Genomic DNA, 24,019 nt, shown 5'->3' on the forward strand with positions numbered 1-24,019 from the left:
GGTAATAAAGTGGGTTAATTCTGCCATGGAGGTTTCCTTTATGTAAGGGTACTATTTAGGGGTGAATGAAAAATTTTCAATTTGCCTTTTAAAGGGGTGAGACTTTGTTGGTATTGATTAGGGGTGTGGTGATTTTCTCCTCTGCATGGTTCAATAACCAACATGATCAATTAGGCGAGTGGACACTCGATCAGAATAAGGTACTCCCTAAGTCTTCCGGATCCCTAAGGAGCAGTGCTTTCAGGAATACGGATGCCAAGATGATTCACCTTGGCGGCTAAATTTTTGAAACCTTCAGACCGTCAACTAGAATCTGGCCTGAAAGGAAGACAGGGCTTTCTGGAGTGATCAGTACCGCCGGCGGCTGAAGTCCTCTCCTCAGATCGAATTTTGTGGCTACATTGACACTCCGTGCTCTGACCTTGCTAGAACGACCGAAGGAAGTGGACGCGTTTCAGCACCCGACACCTGTCATGCTTCACAGCCCCGCCAGAGAAGCCTCCGTCCCTCGCAGAGACAGGAGACAGAACTGGGCAGCCGGCTGCTCATCCGGAGGGAAAAGACCACGCCAGGGAAGAGGAAAAGGCGGACTTCTCCGGAGACGCACAGGAGCCGGGCTTGGCGTTTCTGGGGCTGAGTCTGGGACTTCCCTTCTGCCGGAACATTTCCCCTGCTTCCCTCCCAAGCGTCTCTGTCTCGGAGCGCAGCAGCGCAGCGGGATGCCTAATGAAGCGTGCCCAGCAAGGGGCATCAAGCGGCTCGGGAAGCAGGGCTGGGGCGGGAGAGGGAGAGTCAGGTTACAGGTTCACACGTTCTCGGAAAACCATTCGGAAACCTGAGCTGGAGACGCAAATGCCGGGACCCACGCAGGGCCGGGGGCGTGCCCTTCGGGCCCCGGCAGCCGGGCGTGCGCTCTCCGCCTCGTGCAGCGAGTGCCTGAAGCCGGTCGGGAAGGCCACGGGCGGAGCGGTCAAGCGCCGGGCCGCCGGGGACCGCGGCGCTTCTCTCTGGGCATCCTTAGCATACGGTCCTTCCGGCCCGGGGCCGCGTCCGCTGGGGTGCCTGCGGCCACGGGCACCGCGCTGGAGCGGACGCGGCCGACGGCCCACGCTCCCCGCAGGTGCGCACGGGGTCAGCAGCGGCCCGCCCGCGTCCAGGGGCGCCGCCGCGGCCGAGCCCCCCTTCCCACCCACCCCCGGCCAGGGGCGCGGCGCCTGCGGCCCTCCCCGGGAGACAGACGCTGGGCGCCGAGTGCCGCTCCGAGCGTTTTCCCAATCGCTCATTTCCCCCTCGAGCGAGCTGCTGGCGCTTATCCAGGAGCCTCCCGGGCTCCCAGCTCCAACCCCTGAAATAAACGCGGCGCCTGTCCAGAGAGCGGGGGAGGGGAGAGGCCCGTCTGCACGCGGAGAAAGAAAATACCGGGCGAACGACCCCGTTCTCTAGGAAAAGGTAATGAGGGGAAGCGAAAGAGTGTGAACTTACTCGGAAATGCAAAGCGAGCTCCACTCTCGCCGGGCGCATACAAACGAGGGAAGGAAGAATCAGCCGACGCGGCCGGCGGCGGCCCAGGAAGGGCCTCATGCATGAGAATGGGTTGCTAGGTTTCCTCGTTCCCTCCGACACCCGCTTCCCACAAGACATCCACCGGCGGAAGAAAGCAGGCCGGGCCCGGCCAGGGCAGAGCGGGGGGGACCGCGCCAAGCCCCCGAGGCCGCTCCCGCCGTCAGGACCCTGGAGAGCGGCAGCCGCGCCCCGGGGACCCGCGCCTCGCCGCCCGGTCCCTCGCCTTCGCGGCTTCCCGCCTCCACCTTCATTCTTCTTGGCAACCACTTCTCTCGCTCTTCACCAACAGATTAAATTGCCTTTTTGTTTTGCTTGAGGGGGCTGTTTGGATTGGCTGAGTTAGGTTCCGGTTTGTAACTTCACTAAGTATTAGTGGACCAAGAAGCCCTGAGAGCTCCAAAACAAGAGCCTGAACGAGGCGGGTGACCTTAAAAAGCCACTGAGGGACTTCCCTGGTGGGGCAGGGGTGAAGAATCTGCCTGCCAGTGCAGGGGACACGGATTCGAGCCCTGGTCCGGGAAGATCCCACATGCCGCGGAGCAACTAAGCCCGTGCGCCACAACTACCGAGCCTGCACTCTAGAGCCCACGAGCCACAACTACTGAGCCTGCGCTCTAGAGCCCGCAAGCCACAACTACGGAGCCTGCGCGCCACAACTACTGAGCCCACGTGCCACAGCTACTGAAGCCCCCGCACCTAGAGCCTGTGCTCCGCAACAAGAGAAGCCACCGCAATGAGAAGCCCACGCTCCGCAACAAAGAGTAGCCTCCGCTCGCCACAACTAGGGAAAGCCCGAGCACAGCAACAAAGACCCAACACAGCTATAAATAAATAAATTAATTAATAAATTAATAAGCCACTGAGTTCAATCTTTTACTTCGTAAATGAATCAGACCAACTCAAAGAATAAAGAATCTCCCAAGGTTTGCCATGGAGTTCATTTCAAGGATGAGTCTAGACCCCTGGGCCTCTGACTTCTAAATTAGTGTTTCCCTCTGCTTTCCAAGAAAATAATACTTTTATCTTAACCTCAGCCACTCAGCTCTCCCAAGCAACAAGTGGAGGGTGGAAAGGCCTGTGTTCGGGGAAATAAGATGGACACAGCGAGTGTGGAAAGGGGGCCTGCAGACTGTGCTCTTAAGTCCTGGTCTCCCCTGACCCCCGCACCCAGCACCACCAAAGTCACATCGCCAGTCCCTTTTCCACCAGCCTGAGGACCCCTCAGTCTTCTGCCTGTATCCAAGCCTCCCCTGGACACCTATCACAAGTACCTAGTAACCTCATACCAACTTCTGGTAGAGCTCTGGGCACTCTGGAAGGTGGGAAAGGACAGGGGGAAAGAGGAGGCAGAGCCAGAGCCAGAGCTGCAAAAGTGAACTGGGAGAGCTTCATCCAAAGTCCAAAGAACCGAGAGGTGAACACAGACGCTCCTGTACACAGCACCTCACAGTGAAGGTGCCTACGATTTCCCTGGGAATGTTTACATTCCGATTCTCATGCTGTAGGTCAGGATAGGGTCTGAGGTTCTGCATTCCCAACAAGCTCCTGGGTATTATCCAAGCTGTTGGCCCAGGGACCACACTCTGAGTAGCAAGGAGTTTGAAAGGGGTGGGGGGAGAATGGGAGGGAGGGGAAGCAGGGAAGAGAGGGGAGGAAGGAGAGAAGGGGATCTCCCCTTCTAAGCAGAGGCCTTTCCTTTTGCTCTCACCGACCTTCTCTTGCACCCCGAAAGTAACGCCTCGAAATGCCGCAGTAACTGGCACTCTGCACCTTCTCTTCAGTCTGTAGCGGGACCCGACAGTGACGGTGTGTGATTTTGTTTCTCTCCTCCCCCTCCTCTCGCCCTGCCCGCCGCCGGCCCTGCACAGCTCCCAGGCTCGCCCGCTGCCCCGAAGCTGCTCGGCCTCCTCGCCGGCACGCTCTCCGGCCTCGCGCGCTTCTTCGCTCACCTTCTCCAGCGACCCCTTCCTGGGGCTCCCCGGCGGCGTCCGGACTTCTCTCTCCTGCTCCCCGCCCTGCCAGCCGCTGGGCTCGCGCCGGGCCAGGGGGAGCGGCCGGGCCGCCTCTCGCTCCTGCTCAGGGCAGCTCTGACACTGCCCGGCCGACCCCCAGGGGGACGCCTGCCCCGGGAAGAGGACGCCGGCGCCGGGCAGAGCTCGCCCATGCCCGTGAGTACTGTGGTCTCCGCCGCCCAATCCGCGGCCTCAGCGGGACGCCAGTTTCCCGGGTTCCTCCCTAACCCCGACTGACCCACTCCACGTGGGGCGAGCAGGGGATCCCGCCAGCAAGGGGAGAAGGGGAGGGGGGCGGGTGGGAAGGTCGAGACCCGGCCGAGAACGCTCACGGAAAAGGCGCCGGCGGCCCGCCGGACACCCCTCCTCCCAGGAGACCCTCGAAGCTACTCTTCTCGGGCCACTTCCTCCCAGAGCCTACGGAACAGGGGGCGGGGAGCCCCCGTCCTCCCCGAAGCCGCTTCTCGAACTCACGCATCGCTCTCCTGCCTCTCCTCCAAGCCTTCCCCGGACGAGCCTCCGCCCCCTCCTCGCGCTCCCACTCCCCAGCCCCCGGCTACGGCGCGCTCGGGAGGCCAGGGAGGAAATGACGTGATGTTATTTTAGTGTCAGGTCGGCTTCCAGCTTCAGTTTAGCCCGCCGAGCTCGGGCGCACGGCCCGGAGGTCAGATCGCGTCTCCCGAGGGCACACCGGGGGCTCCAGGGCTCCGTGCCCGCAGAGCTGGGCGGCGGCGGCGGCGGGGTTCCCGCCACCCTCCGGGTCCCCCACTTCCCCGGACTCCGGAGTCGGGAGTTAGCCAACCCCCCCGCCACCCAGCCAGGTGGGACCTTCGGCTCCGGCAGGCGGGGAGGGGGCAAGGAACCCCTTTCCAGTTTGGTACCTCCGGAGGCGGAGGCTGCAGCCGGGTGGGGCGGGGGTAGAGCCGGAGAAGCACCCCGGGGAAAGGGAGATGGTGGGGACCGGCCTCCAGAGGCGGAGAGTCCACGGCCGGACCCTCCGGGTACGAGCACCCCTGCGCGCCGCGCACCCCGCGCGCACACACGGGTGCCTCCCCCCGCCCGCTCCATTCACAAGATCCCAGCGCGCTCTCCCGCACGCCGGGGTCCCGCTCGGCCCCCGCGCGCCCGAGCATAGGGAGAGCCGAGGGGGCTCTGCGGCGCCCACACTCTCGGTACTTCCTAGCCCGGGGCTGAAAAAGGGAACCACGGTCCCGGCATGGATGGGGACCCCCGTCCCCCGCCCCAAGCCCCGCCGCAGAGGAGCGCGCCGCCGCGGGAGGGAAGCGAGCCCTGGGTGGCCCGGCCGGGGAGGGGGGAGGGAGGGGCGGGGAGAGGCAGAGGCGAGGGAGGGAGCGGGGGGAGAAGAAGGCGACAGGAAAGACGGAGAGCCAGAGGAAGAGGAAAGCCGGGGAGAGCGATCGCGGGCGTAGCGAGGGCAGCACCTAGAATTATCATAAAAATAAGGCACTCGCGGGACGCATGCGCACGGCCGACGGAGGCGAGCGGGCCGCAGCTCCCCCTCGGGCTCGCGGGGCTGACCGTGGAAGCGTGAGTAGCCACTTGCTCAACGCCCCCTTCTCCCTCCCGGACTCGCCCTGTGGCCTCGGGCCGGGAGGTGGCCGGGGCCGGGCGGGGCGCGCACGCTGGGCTGGACCAAGGTGGCGGGAGCGGGTCAGCGTGCAGGGCGTGCGGGGCTTGGGGTGTGACCGTGTCTCAAGGGGCTCCGCCGGGGCGTCCGCACGGTTCGACCTCTGTGGCCGGGCGCCAGCGAGTGGGAGGGCTACTGACACCCGAAGCAGACCTGGGAAACCCCGGGCGCCGGAGGCGGGCGGTCTGAGCGCAGGTGGGAAAGAAGCGGAGACGCTCCCGGAATCGCCGCGGAGACGCGCCACTACGGCGGGGACCCGAGGAGCCGGGCGGGAAGCGGGCGCCCGCCGCGGGCCCCGGGGGCCTGACTCGGTGTCGCCACTGAAGCTCGGAAAACCGAATGGACAGAACCGTCCCCACGCTCTGCCCGAGCCGAGGGGGGCGGGGGGGAGGCGGACGCCGCGGGTATTTTTCTTGCAGGAACCCGGCGATTGAGTCTTCCGCGCTCTCGGGGCTGCGCTCGGAAGTTGGAACGAGTCTGGCGCCCGGGCTGCGGGGACCTCCGGGAGGGCGGCGCGCGGCAGGGACTGGGCTTCGGGGGGTCGGCGGGCGCGGCGACTCCCCTCCCCCGGGGGTGGGCGGAGTGGGCGGGGGAGGGGTCGCGGAGGCGGCGGGCTTCCGGCCGGCTGGGCTGGTGCGCCCGGGGCCCTCCCGCGGCGGGGGAAGTGGGCGGGAAGGGATGGGCAGCGGGGGAGGGGGGCGGCGAGGGAGGGGTCTGGGGAGGGGCAGCGCGCGGAGACCCGAGCGGCTTGAGAGCCCCCGGAGTCGCCAGCGCCCGGGGAGAGCCCGGGCGGGCGGCCGCGGCGCCGAGCGAGCCCGGCGGCGGCGAAGGACGCGGGCGCGGGGCGGGGGACGCGGCCCCACCAGCAGCTCAGCCCCCCGCGCCCCCCGAGGCGGGCCGGGTGGAGGAGTGAGCGCCGAGGCCGAGTTTCTGGCCGGGAGGGGGCGGGCGCTCCGAGGGAACTCGCTCCCACATCCCTTCCTCGGGAGAATCCGGCCGAGGCCGAGCGCTCTTTGTCCGCCCCCGCCCAGCCGATCGGCTGGAGGGCGCGGGTTGCGGCGACCGCAGCCGGTGCCCGCAGCGCGGGCGGAGCGCCCCTCGTCCACGGGCGGCCAGCAGCAGTCACTCGCCCGCGGGAGCTCGCGGTGGCCCCGGAGGCGGGAAGCTTCTGCACCGTCTCATTACCGTCCTGGGTCAGCCCCCCGCTCCTCTGGAGCGCAGGTCGCAGGGCCCCTGCGTGGCTTGGCTTCTTTCACTTCTGGTGGTTCCAGATTGTGGAACTGACCAAACAGGGGTCCGAGTTCACGAAATAGTGTGAATTCCTCCTTGGCAAAGGAGATGTGTCATGGAAAGACTTTATCTGTAAACTCTTAGTTTTTTGCTCACAACCTGATTTTCTACTGGGCTTCGTCCGGTTTATCTCCTGTTCCTTAAGTGGCGTCTTTTGTATCAGTATCAGTATCGCACATGAGGGGCAATATTGCCTAATGGGTAAGAGCCCTGGACTCAGTAACTGTCTATATTCAAATCTCAGCCTAGCGGTGTGACCTCGGGCAAGTTGCTTAACCTCTCGGTGCCGTAGTTTTAACATCTGTAAAATGGGGATAAGAAAAATAACCTGCCTCACAGGTTGGCTGCCAGCATTCAGTAAATTAATACAGCAGAGCTCTGACACATACCAAACAGAAGTTACTATTACTATTGTTATTGTATTGGTGCTAAATTGGCTAAGTAGACTTCAAAATTAAAAGATCAGGAACAAAATGCACATTTTGTTTGTTATAAAGAGTATACGTGATGAAATAGAAGATGTCCGTCAAAATTAGAAAAATAGAAAATGTTTTCTATGTCAGTATCTAAATTTAAAAACAATACATTTCTACATCATCTGGGCCCTTTTATTTCAAATAATTATGAAGTATATACAATGATTCAAATAGCATTTTAAGAAAATTATCTCTAACCTTCAAAATATTTCACTTTGTAAAACAGATATGCATTAAAACTACGTATTAGGTCATGGTATATACAGAAAATCCGAGGTCTGCATTAAAATATTGCCCTGAGTCAGTTTTACTTAAGAGAGTGTGGAAACTTAGGAGCTAGACATGCTAACTTCTCTAAGATCATTGTAAACATTTTAGCCAAAATGCCCTTGATATCAAAAATATAGAATGATAAAAGTCAGATTACTTATGTACCTCCTTCACTTTACAGGTGAGGAAACATTCAGAGAGGTTAAAGGTCAGATATCTGCAGCTAAATAGAGGCCTAAATGGGATTAGAATTAGGTCTTCTGACTCTGCCCAGGCCTCTTACACACCACACAGGTGATTTCCTGTTTACTGCAGATTTATGAACCTTTAACAAATAGGAAACCAGAAGGTATGATATAAGGAAAAAATATACAAGCATGTGTTATCAGCGACATAAGAAAGGCCGGGCTGTAATGTGGCTACTGCTGGCCGACCACTTTATCATGGTCCCTCACATCAGAAGATGTGACCACATGACTTGTTTGAGGTATGGGAAGGTCCCAGATCAAGCAAGAGGTAGAGCCAGCGTTAGAATTTAAGGTCCCACATTTGGCTGCATATTCTGTTAATCCCTTGCAGCGGTTTTACGTTAGAAATCAGTTTTGAGCTTTTCTTAAATGTTTAAAAATTGAAGGTTCCTGTAAGAGAGCTTTTTAGGAAAGTCTTTCAAGATTACATACCAGGAGATTTTATTATTCCAGATTTTGTAGACAAGCAAGCATGAAAAAGGAAAAAAAGCTTTCTTATTTTAATGCAATTGCCAGGTGACTGGTTCCGTTCCAGACACTTGAGCACCACTTCCGAAAGTTCTGCTGTTTTTTCATTTCTGCATGTGGCCGTCTAATGACATTCACCTTTCACGAACAGACGCAGCTGGTGGCTTAAAGGTCCAGACCTCACATAAGCGGTTTAGAAATTACATGGCAGAGCCTTTCACGTGCGTGTCTGGCCTTGCAAAGTTATTTACAGGAATGCTGTGTCTGCCAGGGAAGGCACTTATAGGAACTGTGCCTGCGTCCTTGAAGAAGGAAGCCATGGTCCTCTCCAGTCGTGAGTGCGATGTCTTACCCTTGATTTTGCCTCTCTGGACACATGTTCTTAGACAGAAATCCAGGGCATTAAGCGGGGAGTGACTTTCTAGCAGGCTCCCAAGCCAGTCCAGCAGAACTGAGTTTTGAAATCACACGTATCAAGTCAGGTCCCATTACGATGATAACGTGAATCACCGTTCAACTGGGAACATTGCCGATTGGTGTTCTGTACAGCAAACAGGTGACTCACAGTGTGAGCTTCTATTCAAATACCTGTAGTGTCAGCAGCAACTAACAGGGTTCACGCCGAGTCAGAGCCTAGGATTTAGTGCAGTACAAGTGAGTCACCGACTACCCAGCACTTCTGAGATGGTCCCTGAATGTTACCTTGAGCAGCCAGTTCGAGAGTTTAGACAGCGCTGCACGGGGTGAGTCAGTTCTCAGTACCATTGAATGGGCTTCTGCAGCAGCTCTTCACAGCCAAGCCTGATATGACTGAGTGCCCAAGGTGATATTCCGTGATTATGAATTCACAGACTCCTGCTGATTAGATTCCAGCTATTTGCATGGGGAGTCATCTGTGAAGAATGAGTAATATGCTCTGTTGCCCAGCAGTGATATTTCACTCGAGTTATTTCAATGATTATTACAGCCAGTTGACCTTGATGGTTTGGGAATGCTCGATTTCTAGTTATTAATTAATTTTACTTTACATTGTAAAATCCTTCTCAAGTACGTATCGGTGTTTGGATTTTAGGCAACAGCATCTCATGCAAAGTCACCCAGCAGTTGGACTTCCTGAGGTCCTGCGTTGACCACGTGCACCTCAGCCCAACGGTGAAGTGGAGGGAAATATCTTTTTCTCTGGTTTGTCTCTGTTTGTGCCCCTATCACCTCTGATGTTAACTGGACGGTGTTTGCTCCAGAGCTAGAACACGAGTTTGTGGTGCCCATCGTCCTAAGGCTGCAACACTCCCAGCACTTCCAGCCCTTGTGGGGCTGTTTGGCTAGATCCACACAGGCTTGTATAGCTGTTCCGTTTATGCAAGACACTGGAAAGAATTGTGCAACCCATGCCCTACCCAACCCTTCTAAGTGACTTTTATGTCTCAGGGTGTGGTGATAATAAGATTTAAGGGACCAGTAGATTCCTTAATTTATGTAAAAGTCTTGTTGATAATTAATGGCAAGAAGTTATTATCCTTGGAATCAAGGTTATGAGACTATTGTTTTTAAAAGTACATGTATGTTTTTCTCTATTTGTATTGTAGTGGATGCAAGAGAAACCCAGATGTATGGACTTTACCATATACCCTTATTGTGTTTCTACAAATATCCATTTCTGTGATAACCCAGATTCTAATTTGTGCATCTCCTGCTATATAGAAAGGTGTAGGTACTTTTTCCATTTAATAGGGACTGCACACAGAGTCTAGTTCTTCCAGGCTTAATGCAGTTCCTGGCAAGTTCAGGTGGTTAGGACTCTTTAATAAATTAGACTATTTATAAAATGGAAACGAAGTTTCATGTACATTTTCTAAATCTCAGTGAGGAACTATAGCTATTTTTGTGAGAGTCCTGATTTTTTTAACTTCGTTTGTTACAAATTATAGTAAAGTGTACACGTTCTCAGTTACCCTCGTGTTACCATTATCTGCATCAGGATTTCTCAACCTCAGCACTATGGACATTTTGGGTTGACTACCTCCCAGTGGGAGGCTGAACTGTGCGTTGCAGGATGTTTAACAGCACCCCTGTCCTCTACCGCTGGATGCCAGTAGCATCCCCTCCCTGGAAATGACAACCAAAAATGTCTCTAGGCATTGCCAAATGTGCCCTGGGGGCTCACCACTGCTCTAGATCAAGATACAGGATATTCTCAACCTGTATCCATAACATCCCCTCTTGCTTCCTCCCAGCGAATACTCACAGGTATCCACTGTTGTAAGTTCCCAAACCACATATTAGTTGTGCCTGGTGTTGAACCTCTTCTAGAATTAGACAGTACATATTCTTTGCAGCTGGTTCTTTAGCTCAGCATTATGTTTTTGAGATTCATTCACTGTTGCATATATTGTTATTTTTCAATGCAGTGTTCCTTTGTGTGAATACACCCCAGTTCACGTATCCATTCCACTCTTTTTTTTTTTTTTTTGTAATTTATTTATTTTTGGCTACGTTGGGTCTTCATTGCTGTGCGCGGGCTTTCTCTAGTTGCGGAGAGCGGGGGCTGCTCTTCGTTGCGGTGCGCGGGCTTCTCTCGTTGCAAAGCACGGGCTCTAGGCACGCGGGCTTGGTAGTTGTGGCTCACGGGCTCTAGAGCGCAGGCTCAGTAGTTGTGGCTCGCAGGCTTAGTTGCTCCGCGGCATGTGGGATCTTCCCGGACCAGGTCTCGAACCCGTGTCCCGTGCATTGGCAGGCGGATCCTTAACCACTACGCCACCAGGGAAGTCCCTCCATTCCACTCCTAAAGGACGTCTGAGTTGTTTCCACCGTGAATAATGCTAATGTGAACATTCTTATTCATGTCTTTTGATAAACATTAAGCCCTGATTTCCATTGGATGCTCAGGAATGAAATTGCTGGGTAATAGATCCAGTATATGTGTAGCTTTATTAGATACTGGCGGTTTTTACACGCCAAACCAACTTACACCCCTACCAGCAACATATATTCTTCACATCCTCACCAGCACTTAGTATTGTTCACTGATTTAATTGTAGTCATTCTGGTGTCCACAGAGGTTTAGCATTGTGGTTTTAATTTGTATTTCCCTGATTACTAATGATGCTGAGCATCTTTTTTCAGCCATTTTTGTATATCTTCTCTTGTTAACTGCCTCTACACGTTTTTGGCCTATTTTTCTGTTGTATGGTCTGTGTTTTTCTTATTGATTTGTAAGAGTTTTTAATATATGCTGGATATAAGTTATTGTCAAAAATGTGTGTGTGTGTCTCTGTTTGTCAATCTGTGTGTGTGTTGCAAATCCCAATCTGTGTCTTGCCTTTACACTCTCATTCCATTACCTTTCTACTTCTGTAGTTTCTGCTGAAAAGTCATGCTTCTATGAAGGTGACATGTCTTCTTTCTCTGGCTCATTTAAAATTTTTCTCTTTGTTTTTGGCTTGCCGCTATTCGAACACAATGTGCCTAGGTGTGGTTTTATATTTGTCCTGCTTTGGATTCATTGGGCTCCTTGTATCTGTGAACTGATCTCTTTCATCAGCTTTGGAAATTTTTCACTCAATATCTCTTCAGATACTGCTTCTTAACAGTTTTCTCCCTTTCTCTCCTGCTTCTGAGACTCAAATCATACGTATGTCTTTTATTCGATCCTAGGTTTTGTCCATTTTTTGTCTCTCCTTCAACTTGAATACTCTCTTTTAACGTGTGTTTTAGTTCACGTGACCTGTCTTCTGCTGTGCCCAGTCTTCTGTTAAACCATCTAGTGATCATTAATTTCAAAAACTGTTTTATTCTAAATGTAGTATGTCCATTTGATGCTTGTTAATACATTTCAATTTTCTGATGAAATTCTCCATGTTTTCATCAGTTTTTCCATCTAATTCTTGCCTACTAAATCCAGTGTTGAGGTTTTTATGAGCCTGTACCTGTTGTTTGTTTTTTAATCATTGATCACATTTTTCTGTCTCTTCACATATCTAGTAATTTTTGTTGTATGTAGACATCATATATAAAGAAACCGTGTAGGTTTGGATTACATCTTCCACCAGCAAGGAATCTCCCTTGGAGGGATTTGCTCTGTGAGAATGAGTAGCTGATGACTTCAGTCCTAACAGGTATTGAAATGGGTTGGGACGGGTTGCAATTTTAGTAAGACTTAGGTAACCTCGGTTACTTCCCATTCCTCAGGTGTTTTCTCCTGGGCTTCGGATTTAGAGCCTAACGGGTTTCTATCTCCTCAGTCTTGAAAGACTAGGAGACTCGGTCTCACCTTCAGAGGCTTCTTTCTGCCCCTGCCTTCCCCAGGTGGCTTCCACGGTCTGGTAAAGGTCACGAGGAGGGCAGCCGTGTGTCTGAGGGAGACCTTGTTATTGAAGGGAGACGTGCTCTCCCATCTGAGACTCTAGCCTCAGCCCATGCCCAGAGTCCACATATGCCCTCAGGGAAGGAGACACACGGTGACAGACTGCTCCCTGGGGAGGAGCTCTCCCTCAGACACTTTAGGTAATTCAGCCTTTCTGCCTCCACAGCTCTTTGATGTCTTTAGAAATGGGATTTCAGTTATCCATCTGACATTTTTAGTTGTTGCTCAGGAGCTGACCTATTACCATTTTTCTTGAGTTAAGTTTCTTTTTCTTCTATCTTGGAATCACATTTTTTATCTTTCTATAGTATCATTTGTTTCCAGTGCAATTTAGAAAATGAACATTCATAATTTTGCCGTGTATGAATATAAAATGCAATACATGTTTTGTGAGTTTAAAAATGTTAGAAGGAAAAGAAGTACATTATAATCCCTGCAACTCTTCCTGCTTCAGATTGCAGTTGTGTGATGTAAAAAGCATGAGCACTGGAATGAAAGAGAACTGGGTGTGAATTTTGACTTTGCTTGCTAGTTCTGTGAGCCTCGGATCCAAATATGTACAACAGGGATAATTACACTTACTTTATAACAAGAAATGTACAGTAGAGCGTTCACGAGAGTATTCAGTTAAGTGGTAGCTGTTATCATTATTCCTCTAATATTTATCCATCATTATTTTAGGCCCCTGAACATGGATAATCTGATTTTAAACACATATTTTGATATATTTATATCTGATGCAGATTCTAAAACTTTTACCATTCAAACAAGGTGCTGAAAAAAGTTCTTTGATATGAAATGCCTATACCTATGACTTAATATCTATGAAAATATTACTAAATAAGTTTATGCATTCATATTTTGCCAAAATCTTTGTCTTTTTAGACCAAATAAATCCAAATAAATAAATAAATAAATTTTAGTGGCAGGAAGAATTACATCCAAAGTAGTCTGCTCTCAGCAAAATTCACATCTAGCTACTTGGTGTTATATCCACTAGGGTTCATTATAAGATGTTGGCAACAAGAAAACCATATTAGGAAATATGAAGAAAAGGCTAACAGTATTTTCTGGAAAGGACAGCTGGTTGATCTTTGCAGAGGAGAGTCTGTGGGGTTGTGAGTAATTTTAATGTTATCTCCATGTTATTTAAATATAATTAATTTTTACATTAACTTTCCTGTTACCCCTCTGCTCTTTTATTTTGACTTCAGCATTTGTTTCTTTTAAAAAAAAGACCTCACTAATATATGGAAACAATTAAGTTCTACTCTAAATTTAGAATGGAAATAGTAGTCCTGGGGGCAGTTGGATGGTTCTAGAGTAGCAGGCCTCTCCCGAATGCCCGCCCCTTCCCCAGCCAGTGGGACAGCGTTCCGGCCTGCATCCCGGCCTGCATCCCGGCCTGCATCCCTGAGGCCCAAGATGCATCTGTGTTTAGTTCTCTAGCGTGATAAGAGCCGGCTTTGCGGGTCTAGCATCTGACTGCACTCTTTACAATCTGTAGGCAGATTTAAATCAAGGCACAAGAATTATGGGGTCTCGGGACTTCCCTGGCGGTCCAGTGGTTAGGACTCCGCATTTCCACTGCAGGGGGCACGGGTTCGATCCCTGGTCAGGGAATTAAGATCCTGCATGCCGTGCAGCGAGGCCAAAAAAAAAAAAAAGAATTATGGGGTCTAGTTTACAACAACCTAGAATTTATCAAATTCTCATTAGAGCTAAGTTTCCACTAAAGCAAGTAAGTTATTTCTAGACCTTTAAATGACTTGGAAGTTCTGTACTGTTCTTTTGGCAAAATGAAGTACTTATTAACAAAAACAACTGAACAGCATACCAGACCAGGTGGAATAAATGTGGGTTAAAGGAGGGTGAATACAATGGCACAAAGAGGTATGAAAAAAGTATGCAAAATCTAATAACATGCATAACTCACCTGTTTGTGGTAAACACATCTCATAAACTAACCCCCAAAAGACATATTATTTTTTCCCTTATCTTCTAATGATGTGTTCAAAATCATGAAGGAAATAAAACTACAAATTCTAACTTAGAGCACATATTTGTTAAAATATATCAAAAGTAGTCTGAGAATCAGGAGACTACATAGAGATTATTTTTTAATGGAAATTGGTCCTTTATGAGCCTTTTTATGCATCCCTTAGGATGGGGGTTTTATTCCTAAATCCCTGCGTCTGACTGCCTTATGTGGTCTCACAAAAGGAGAATCGAATGGCTGTGGTTCCCTACAAAGAGTCCAAAATGCATAACCATTAAACATTTCAATCCATTTCCATTTTAGATCTGCTTGTTCAGCACACTAGCCATCGAACACTTCATGCCGAGGGCATGGGGACCTAAAATTCAGGAGATATTTTGGTGCAAATTGTAGAAAACCAAAACCTTGGGGAACAGAGATCCTGTCACATACCCCCTAGGAACAGCAGACAAAAACGTCCCATGGGCCCGGCCGCCGGGAACTGTCTTGGGAACACGAAGGCAGTATGGAACCAGGGTGACCGTGTGCTGGCCTGTCCCTTAGCCCGTTCTGATCAGCAGCAGACCACCGATGGGCGTCCCAAAACAACCCCAGTCTGTGTGACCGTAGCCTGCGCACAGCTGTGGTGCGAAGGGTGATGCTGTGCGGGTGTTGAGAGGGACCGGTGCCTGGAGCCAGACGGCGCGGATTTGAGTCCGCGTGGGGACAGCTCCCCAGAGTAAATGGAGTAAGGTGTGGTTACCGCTACCTTTGCCCATTTAGGCCGAGGGGAAGTTGTGCATTCGTTGGAGATTGTTAGGGGAAAAAGCAGGCTCTGATAAAGAGTTGAGATTTTATTCTGGTGTCATGCATTACCATTGACGGCCACAGGAGGGGACTAACAAAGTCTGGATTCTATTTTAAAACTAACTATTTTAGGCCTTGAGGGCCATGCGGTCTCTATTGCAACTACTCATCTCTGCCACTGTAGCCAAAAATCTGGGGGGGATAGAGCAGAGGGAGATGCATTTTGGAGGGTGTGCAGTGGGTTTGGAGAGGAGGGCGCAAGCTTACCAATGAGTGAGGTGAAAAGAAGAGTCTAGGCGACTCCTGGGACGTGAGTGGCTGGGGCACCGTGGATGGGCTCGAAGCAGACAGGGGAGGAAACAGCGGGGGCAGGGGGTGGGACTTGAGTCCGTTTAGACGCTGGAGTCTGAGACGTCCACAAGAGCTCCAGTTGTGATGCCAGGGGACAGCTGGATTGGAGTGTTATGAAAGCAGGGGCTGGCGGGGGGCTAGAGGCGGAAACGTGAGTCTGTGCTGTGGCGCTAACCGTCGGGGGCTCGTGGCGGGAAATTCTGGAGCCTAATCAGTGGCTATTTCTGCCGTAGAACCTGCACCTCCTTTTCTCATGCTGTAAACAGTCTGCTGAGCATTTCTGTGTATTTATTACAGCAAACTGAGGCCCACGTCCAAAGCCAGACCACGGCCTGTCCGTCTATGGTCTGTGCACTTCCATGTATTTATTACAGCAAACTAAGGCCCATGTCCAAAGCCAGACCACGGCCTGTCCGTCTATGGTCTGTGCACTAAGAAAGGTTTATATATTTTTAAACATTGTTTACTTACTTATTTTATATATATATATAGAGAGAGAGAGAGATTGCTTTTGAGGAATTGGCTCACAAAACTTAGCAAGTCCAAAATCTTGATGGAGTGGGCCTGCAGGCTGGGGACACAGGGAAAAGTGGCAGCTCTGGCAGGCTCCCTCCTTGCTGGGCGGGGAGGAGGGTATCAGTAACTCAGGAACGCCAAATGGAAGGAGTCTGAGGGCAAGGCCTGGGGGAGGGGCGAGGAGCTGCCCCCCTCCCTGGCTGCCCCACCCTCCCAGCTCCTCCAGGTGTTCACCAACGCGGAAGCTCAGTAGTTCTTAGCGTTCTTAATCGTTGGGGGAAGGAAATTGAAGAAGAAGAACATTTCGTGACACAAAAATTTTATGCAGTTCAAATTTCGGTGTCCATGAATAAGGTTTTATTGACACCCAGCCCCACGCGTTCATGTGCGTGATGTCTGTGACAGTTTTGGGGCTGATGGGGCAGTTGACAGCTGTAATGAGCCCACGGAGGCTACCGTATTTACTCTCCGGTCCTTTACAGAATATGTGTGCCTGCCTCTGATCTGTAACCTAGATGTCAGTGTGGAGTATTACCAGGTTCTTGCAGGAAACCGCCCATGTGAAAGTAAGTTCAACCAATAACAATGACATTTCTTAGAAAAATAATGTACTCTCAAGGAAAAAAAAGTAAAAATTCAGAAGGACAGACCAAAGATCCACTTAAAGATAATCTCCTATAGGAAATAAAATCGAAGGATCTAACAAGTTTCCTTTTGGTATCCACCATTTCAACATTTAGCATTTTCATGCTAACAGAAAAATTTAATGACAGTTAACAAGCCCCAAAAGTACCAATGAAGAAGGGCCAGAGAGAAGTGATACACACAAAGGTTTTGGGGATGAGAGCTCAGATGCTGAAGGCTTTTAGGGATTCAAATTACTCACAGCCTAAAAGCTTTAAATAGGATGGGAGCTGGATATCTCATATAATTTATAATAGGATCATCGTCATAGATGAAAATTCTAACTAATAATGTACGTGAGGCAAAGTCTGAATAGCCCAACGCTACCATTCAGTAAGGGATCATGGAGAATTTTCTGTGGGGAAAAGTAGAATCTGTGAAAAAAGAGACAAAGAGAGAAAACTTGCCCAGACAGACCTGAAATGAGTAGAAAAGGCTAGTTAGTTACTTCTGAACACGCCTTTTTGTACCTTTTTATTATCCTTAATTTGCATATACATTAATACATTTCATAACCCATCTGCTGTAACTGGTGGAAAAGAAGTTCTTCAACCAACAAATATTCATCCAGTCCCGCTGTGTGTGGGATTTGTGCTCAGCAAACACAGTGTGAGTCGGGAGCGCCCCAGCAGACTGGGCCAGAGTGCAGCGAGCTTCCGGAGCACCGGCTGAGTTCCTGCTCTCACCTGTGAGAAGGAAAGGCCGCCTCATCCATAAGAGTTTCCATAGCTCCAGCTCATAATTTAGGGGCAAGGATAGGAAGCTTCATTATAAATGTTATTTATTAAAGACAGTTAAAACAAAAACGAATGTTACTTTTAAGAAACATGATAACCTTATAGTAAGCACACTTTAAAATATGATATCCATATAATTATAGCAATACCTTTGTCACACCCAACAAAATGAACAATATTTTAACATCATTTAATGCCTGACTATATTAGTATTCTAGGACTGCCATAACAAAATACCACAGGCCGGGGTGGCTTAAACGGCAGACATTTATTTTCTCATGGTTCTGGAGGCTGGAAGTTCAAGATCAAGGTGTGGGCAGGTTTGGTTCTTCCTGAGGCCCCTCTCCTTGGTTTGCAGATGGCCGCCTTCTCACTGTGTTCACATGAAATTTCAATTCACATTCTTAGGGTTTCATTGAAGTATGCGTAATACACGATACCCTGCAGGCTCTAGTTTTATTTAGATTTTCAAGGCAGAGATAGAGATAAAATATGTACGAGACTGAACACAGGGCTTACGTGGCATTAATTGCACTTACCCATTGTCTTCTCTATTGAATAAAACCTGAAATGTAAGTAGTTTACCTTTTACGCATTTCTGTTTCTCGGGATGCACTTTGGGAACCCAATTCTCCCCTGCTGATTGTAGGAAAGACTATAAATATTGTAATTCTCTGGGCCAAAGAGCACTCAAGTGCTTTTAACCAGGGAAAGAGCTTGCATTCCTGACCTTGGTGCTAACCCGTGTCGATAAAGGAGAGCCCTGGGATGCTACGTAACATGCCCGGCATGTTCATCTGCATTCCGCACTGGGACGTGCAGGGAAAGGATTTCCGTGGCACTTTTCCCCCCCAAATACATACTTTAAGATTTCTGATAAATACCGTGGTTCTGGGCTATGATGTAGCATTTCCCTCCGGAGCCGGGCACCGGTCCCCTTATGGACCACGCCCCAACGCTGTGGGATGCTCTTATCCCTGTCTCCCCAGCATCATCTCTGTGCTCGGGCACACCAGCCCAGCACGGCCGCTGGTCCCCGCTGTCTTCTCTCTCCCTTCTTCCTTGGGTATTTTTCTTTCCTCTTCTGATGTGTCTCAGCTGTCAGTCATGGAATGCCACTGTCATACCCAACAAAATGAACAATGCCCAATTAGCTACTGTACCCGACTCAAATGAACTTCATGAAACAGAAAGTGGGAATGACTTGGCCAACAGAAGCTCAGCTCAGGCAAGTGATTTATGTAAGGTCACACCCATTAGACATGCAGAGTTCAAGGGCTTTTAGTATATTCACAGTGTGTAACTATCACCATAATCTACTTTAGAACATTTTCCCATTTTCATCATTCTAAGAAGAAACCTACCCCCGTTAATTGTCACTCACCAAGTCTCTTTCTCCTGCAGCCCCTGGCAACCACTGATCTACTTTTTGTTTCTACAGATTTGCCTGTTCTGGACATTTCATATAAATAGAATCATACAATATGTGGCCTTTTATATCTGGCTTTTTTCATTTGGTAATGTTTGCATAGTTCACCCAGGGAATGACAGCATCGTAGAATAACAAGAAGAGCTTAGTGAGCATCTTGCTCCTTCAGTTTGCAGGTGAGAAAGCCGAGGCCCAGGGAGGTGGCCGATTGCTGAGGTCACAAAGCCTGACGGTGGGCAAGCCAGGGCTGGACCCACGCCTCTTCCTGCTCCGTCCCCAGTGGGCCTTCCTCGGGCTTCCCCAGTGAAAGCACAAAACTGCTCTTTTGCTCTGATTGACAGGCCAACAAATTTACATCCCACTTCTCTAGTCCTCCCATCCTTAGCTTTTCTCCGCTATTTTGGTCATTGCTTGCCTTCCCTCAGAGGCAGTTTGGGTTGCTTGTAGGCTGGTGAATGGTCAAGGTGCCAGATGTCTGAGAGTGAACAGGTAGGGGCCTGGCTAGTTGACTCCACCAAATATAGACCCAAAGGCATAGGATCAATTTGTTTATGATCTTAGAACACAATTTAAGGACTTACCATAGTCTTTTACATTAAGTGTCATCAGTAAGTACTAAGTCAGAGGAATAGTTATGGCATTGGATTAGCACTTCATGGTCTCAGAGACCTTTCATGTACATTCTCTCATTTACTACTTTTATCAAATCTCAGTGTGGCTCATATCATACAAATGAGGAGGCGGGGGGCTTAGAAAGGTGAGGGAATTTGGTCCAGGCCTCACAAGTGCAAAGGTCAGACTGGAAGGACCTCTGACTTGAAAGCCCACGATGGCTTTTCCTACGTTCCCACTACACGGACTTTTTAAAATTCTTGATCGATTGCTCATGTTTTCCAGCGATCCTTCTGTAAGTCCCAGCGGTGGGCTGGAAGCCCGAGACATGCAGGAGCCCCCGGTTAAACCCCCTTGGGCGTCTCTGGTCCTGGTGAGCGCAGGGCTGCTCGTCCCGTGATCTGGCCTCATCAGGTGCCCCTCCACCCCGCCCGCTGTGCTCCCCGGGACCCAGTGAGTCATCAGCAAGACGCCCCTAGTTCTCCACATTATCCCCCGATGTCCCTCCCCTCTTGTCTCTCCCTGAAGTGTGGCAACTCTTCCGAGGACAGTGCTTCGCCCACGGCCCTGGTAATCGGGGACATTCTTCTGCTGAAATTGCACCATTTACGTCCACTCCTAGAAGTCACATGGGTGTCTCTTTGCTCCCGTTGCCATTTCCAAGACACTTCCTCACTGTCTTCCCCCAAAACCCTCCCTCTTAGGTCTGACCCGGGATACAACATGAGGAACCTTGAAGACATTATGCTAGGTGACGTAGGCCAGTCACAAAAAGACACGTATTTTACGATTCTTCGTATCTGAGGAACCTAGAAGAGTCACATTCACAGAGACAGGGAGTAGAACAGTGGGTGCCAGGGGCTGGGGGAGGGGGGAAGTCAGTGTTTAATGGGGACAGAGTTTCAATTTGGGAAGAAGAAGAGCTCTGGAGGTGGATGGAGGTGAGGGTTGTTGGAAAACAGAGTGAATGCGCTTAGCACCACTGAGCCGCATACCTAAAAATGGTTAAAGTGGTGTGTTTTCTGTCACGTGCGTTTACCACAATACAGAAAACACTTCTTCCAAATGCACGTCCTAGACCGAACCACCAGTACCACTCCCTCCAGTACCTGCTCGCCCTCGGGTCCCTGCCCCTCACGTAGAAGACTCTAGCGTGTGGCCATCATTTCCTTTCCAGCGCCGTTCCTGTCATCATTCTCCTATTTCTTCAGCATCCTTGGCAATGACCTGTGCTGTACTCTGGTCTCCCAGCGCCTTGATTTCTCGACCCCAGAAGTCCACTGCCGTCCCCCATGTCAGCCCCCACCTCAGCCATCCCTGGAGTCGGCGATGACCGCCCGCACCTCCTGGGAAACCTCATCCTCAGACCCCATCCCCGCGCCAGGACCGCACCACCCTTCCCGCCCGCTCGCCCGCTCTGATCCTTTCCTCCACAAGCTCCCTGGTCTCTGAGGCCTCCGGCCCATTCCCCCCTCCCTGGCCCTCACCTGTGCTCACCTGTCCTCACCTGTGCTCACCTGTCCTCACCTGTGCTCACCTGTCCTCACCTGTCCTCAGCAGCCTCCATCCTTCCTCCTCCGCACTTCCTGCATGGTCCAGGGACATGCCCATCTCATTCGTGGTTGCAGTTCCTTCTTAGAAGCCTCACGCCCCACACACCACGCCACAGTCCTCTCCTCAGGTGCCCCCTCCTCAGAGAACCCCCGAGACCCTGACTGTGACTGTCGTCCCCACGTCATGCTCTAGGGTCTAGGGTCTCAACCATTTCCCATCTTGGCAACACTTCTCGGACCCGTAGTTCTCCAACCTACTTGTTTTCATGGCTTGTGTCTGTTTCTCTCACTGGAACCCTTGGCAGAAGCAGTCTAGTTCACCCCCGTGGTCCAGCGCCTGCAGCGCTGATGCACACAGGGGGTGCTCAGTACACGTTTGTGATCAGTTCAACAGGAGAACACTTTGAAAACAAACGCAAGTCGTATTTTTAACCTCTTTACGCTAGAGTTATAACTGGGTCGCTCTTTACCTGAACCTCCTGAGAAGCCATCAAACAAAGACTTGGCATATTTTCAACATTTGGGAAACCATGAAACGGAGCAGCCAGGAAGGATGTTTAGAAGGGATCCCCTCTACCACTTCTCCCAGTGTCTTGCTGACAGTATCCCAGGATGCTGGACAATACGAGAGTCCTTTGCAGTAAGCATGATTGTGCCTATCGGACACCAGATTTAGGCAAAGCCCTGTGTAGGGTTTCTGCATCAGACAGACACCACCTCAGTCATTAGTTTTCTTTGAAAGCTTCCTCCTCATAATGCTTCCCAGTTCTGTGACACAAGGGTCAACAACGCTGGGAGGACAAGGAAAACACCTTGCAGCAGAGGAAAATCACGAAGGAACACCTAAATAGGAGAGAGGGGCAAGCAGGCATCTGGAGTCTGTCGTGCTTGCTTCGAGTGGGAGGGCTTCCCAGGCCCGTGTTCACTGCCCCGTGGTCCTTGCGAGGCTCATGCGGTCAGTGCCCTGGCCGGGGACAGGTATCCCGGTGATGATAAAAGCGGGGTCCCCCCCCTTCTTCCATTACCCTGTCTCCTGCTAGCCTTTCCCGATTGCGTTTTGAGCGTTCTTTAAAATGATGCCCTACAAATAGAAAAGCGCACATATGGTTTGGTACATTTTCACAAACCAAACACGCCTGTGTAACGAACGCCCGCACCGTACAACAGCACGTTACCAGCTCCCCGAACTCCCTCCTCAAGGCAAGCACTCTTCTGACTTCCCAAAAGCAGAGAACAGCTTTGCCAGGGTCTGTATTCTCTGTAAATATATAGAGAATATACAGATTATCATTTTAACCTTGGCTACAGCTGCACTCCAGCAAGCCACCTTCCACAACGGTTAGGTCCCTGAGCCATAGCACACAAGAAACTGCGAGAAGCGAACCACATCCCCGACTGGCTTCTGCCTGTGATGTTGGCAAGGTCTGTAACCCAACGACCCAGGCTGACAACCTGGCCCTCTCCGTGCTTCTTCAGAGCCCAAGCCAGAGCAGCATCAGGCAGTCTGTCTCTCTGTCCCTCAGCCTTCCCTTTTCAGCTGTCCAAAATGAAAATGTATTTCCCAAGCCAAAGCACATTCATCCAAAGGTCAGCTTCCTCCCTAACAAGTCTCACCACCTACAATGATGCTTCAGAAGGCAGAGTAAAATAGAAAAACCTCAGAGGGAGAAAGGACATCCTTGCACAATTTAACCCATTTTCTAGTGACCCGGGGCAAGCAAAGAGGCAGAGTGATTGATATGGAGCCTTCCTTCCTAATCCAAGGAAGGCCCTGTGATGTGGGCCCGGGCTGCGGCACGTGGAGAGAGAACAGGGGGCAGACGGGAAGGACATCCAGGAGACAGACTTCATCTGGTTTTGCCGTGAGTTGGAAGTTGAGGGTAACTTCAACTAGACAGAGAGTAACGCTGCTCACCAAGGTAGAAGGAGGGAGAGGATGGGTGGGTTTGCCCGAGGAATGATAAGTTCCATCTTAGACATTAATTTTTCCGTGTTGCAGATATTTTGTCCTGTTTTTTCTGTAATTTGCAATGATGGCTCAGAAATTCTTCTTAGAGAGCCTATTCCTTGCTTTACTTTATTTCCTTGAAATACTAAAAAGCTAGCAGAAATTCTCACCCAAACCTGAGAATTCACATTCTTTAGCGACTTGAAGATTGCCTGAAACAGCCCCACAGCAAAGATTTAGTAAGTGTGCAGTTCTTCCAGAGGTGCCCTGGGCTAAGCGGTCATCGGGAAGGCAGCCACCTACAGTCTCCTTGAGAAACTCCCATGGCCTCCTGGGGTACGGAAAGCCCATGGTCAAGATTTCGATCACTACTTGGCAAAATACTCTGTAATTGTTGATCGGTATTAAGAAAGAACAAGTAAAAGCATGCATAATTTATTAATTTCCTTCCAATCATACTTTCTTATTATTGCTAATAATTCCCGAAGGCAGTTGTAAAAGTTGTCATACAATATGTTCATTTAGTAACAACAGAAGAAAAAGACATTACTGTCATAGTCTTAAAACCTTTGGTGGTTCAAGTTACAAACTTGGCGACAGCGAGATCAACAAAATAGTAAAGATTTCCATTCAAGGTCACTGAAAAACAGTTGGTCACATACGTCAGTAGTTTTTTTTTTTTAAATAAATTTTTTTTTTTTTTTTTTTTTTTTTTTATTTTTGGCTGTGTTGGGTCTTCGTTTCTGTGCGAGGGCTTTCTCTAGTTGCCGCGAGCGGAGGCCACTCTTCATCGCTGTGTGCGGGCCTCTCACTGTCGCGGCCTCTCTTGTTGTGGAGCACAGGCTCCAGACGCGCAGGCTCAGTAATTGTGGCTCACGGGCCTAGTCGCTCCGCGGCATGTGGGATCTTCCCAGACCAGGGCTCGAACCCGTGTCCCCTTCATTGGCAGGCAGATTCTCAACCACTGCGCCACCAGGGAAGCCCTCATCAGTAGTTTTTTAAAAGGTAAGGACATGTGTAAGCATCCATCTGGGAGTAATCATAATTCTAAAAAGTCTATTGTTAT

General features: G+C 50.5%; 1 protein-coding gene across 3 annotated transcripts in view; it reads left to right on the forward strand.

Moving 5' to 3' along the window:
• Nucleotides 1–24,019, forward strand: part of RGS20 (regulator of G protein signaling 20) — a 76,255-nt gene that overhangs the window by 23,738 nt on the left and 28,498 nt on the right. The window contains exon 2 of one of the 3 annotated variants that reach the window (XM_061171665.1): nucleotides 3,422–3,731. In XM_061171665.1, coding sequence (XP_061027648.1) covers nucleotides 3,422–3,731 — 310 coding nt within the window. Of the gene's footprint in view, nucleotides 1–3,421; nucleotides 3,732–5,016; nucleotides 5,124–24,019 lie in introns of those variants that run through there. The other 2 variants (XM_061171666.1, XM_061171667.1) reach the window with 2 other exon arrangements.

Source organism: Eubalaena glacialis, chromosome 17, assembly GCF_028564815.1.
Source record: "Eubalaena glacialis isolate mEubGla1 chromosome 17, mEubGla1.1.hap2.+ XY, whole genome shotgun sequence".
Classification (NCBI taxonomy): Eukaryota; Metazoa; Chordata; class Mammalia; order Artiodactyla; family Balaenidae; genus Eubalaena; species Eubalaena glacialis.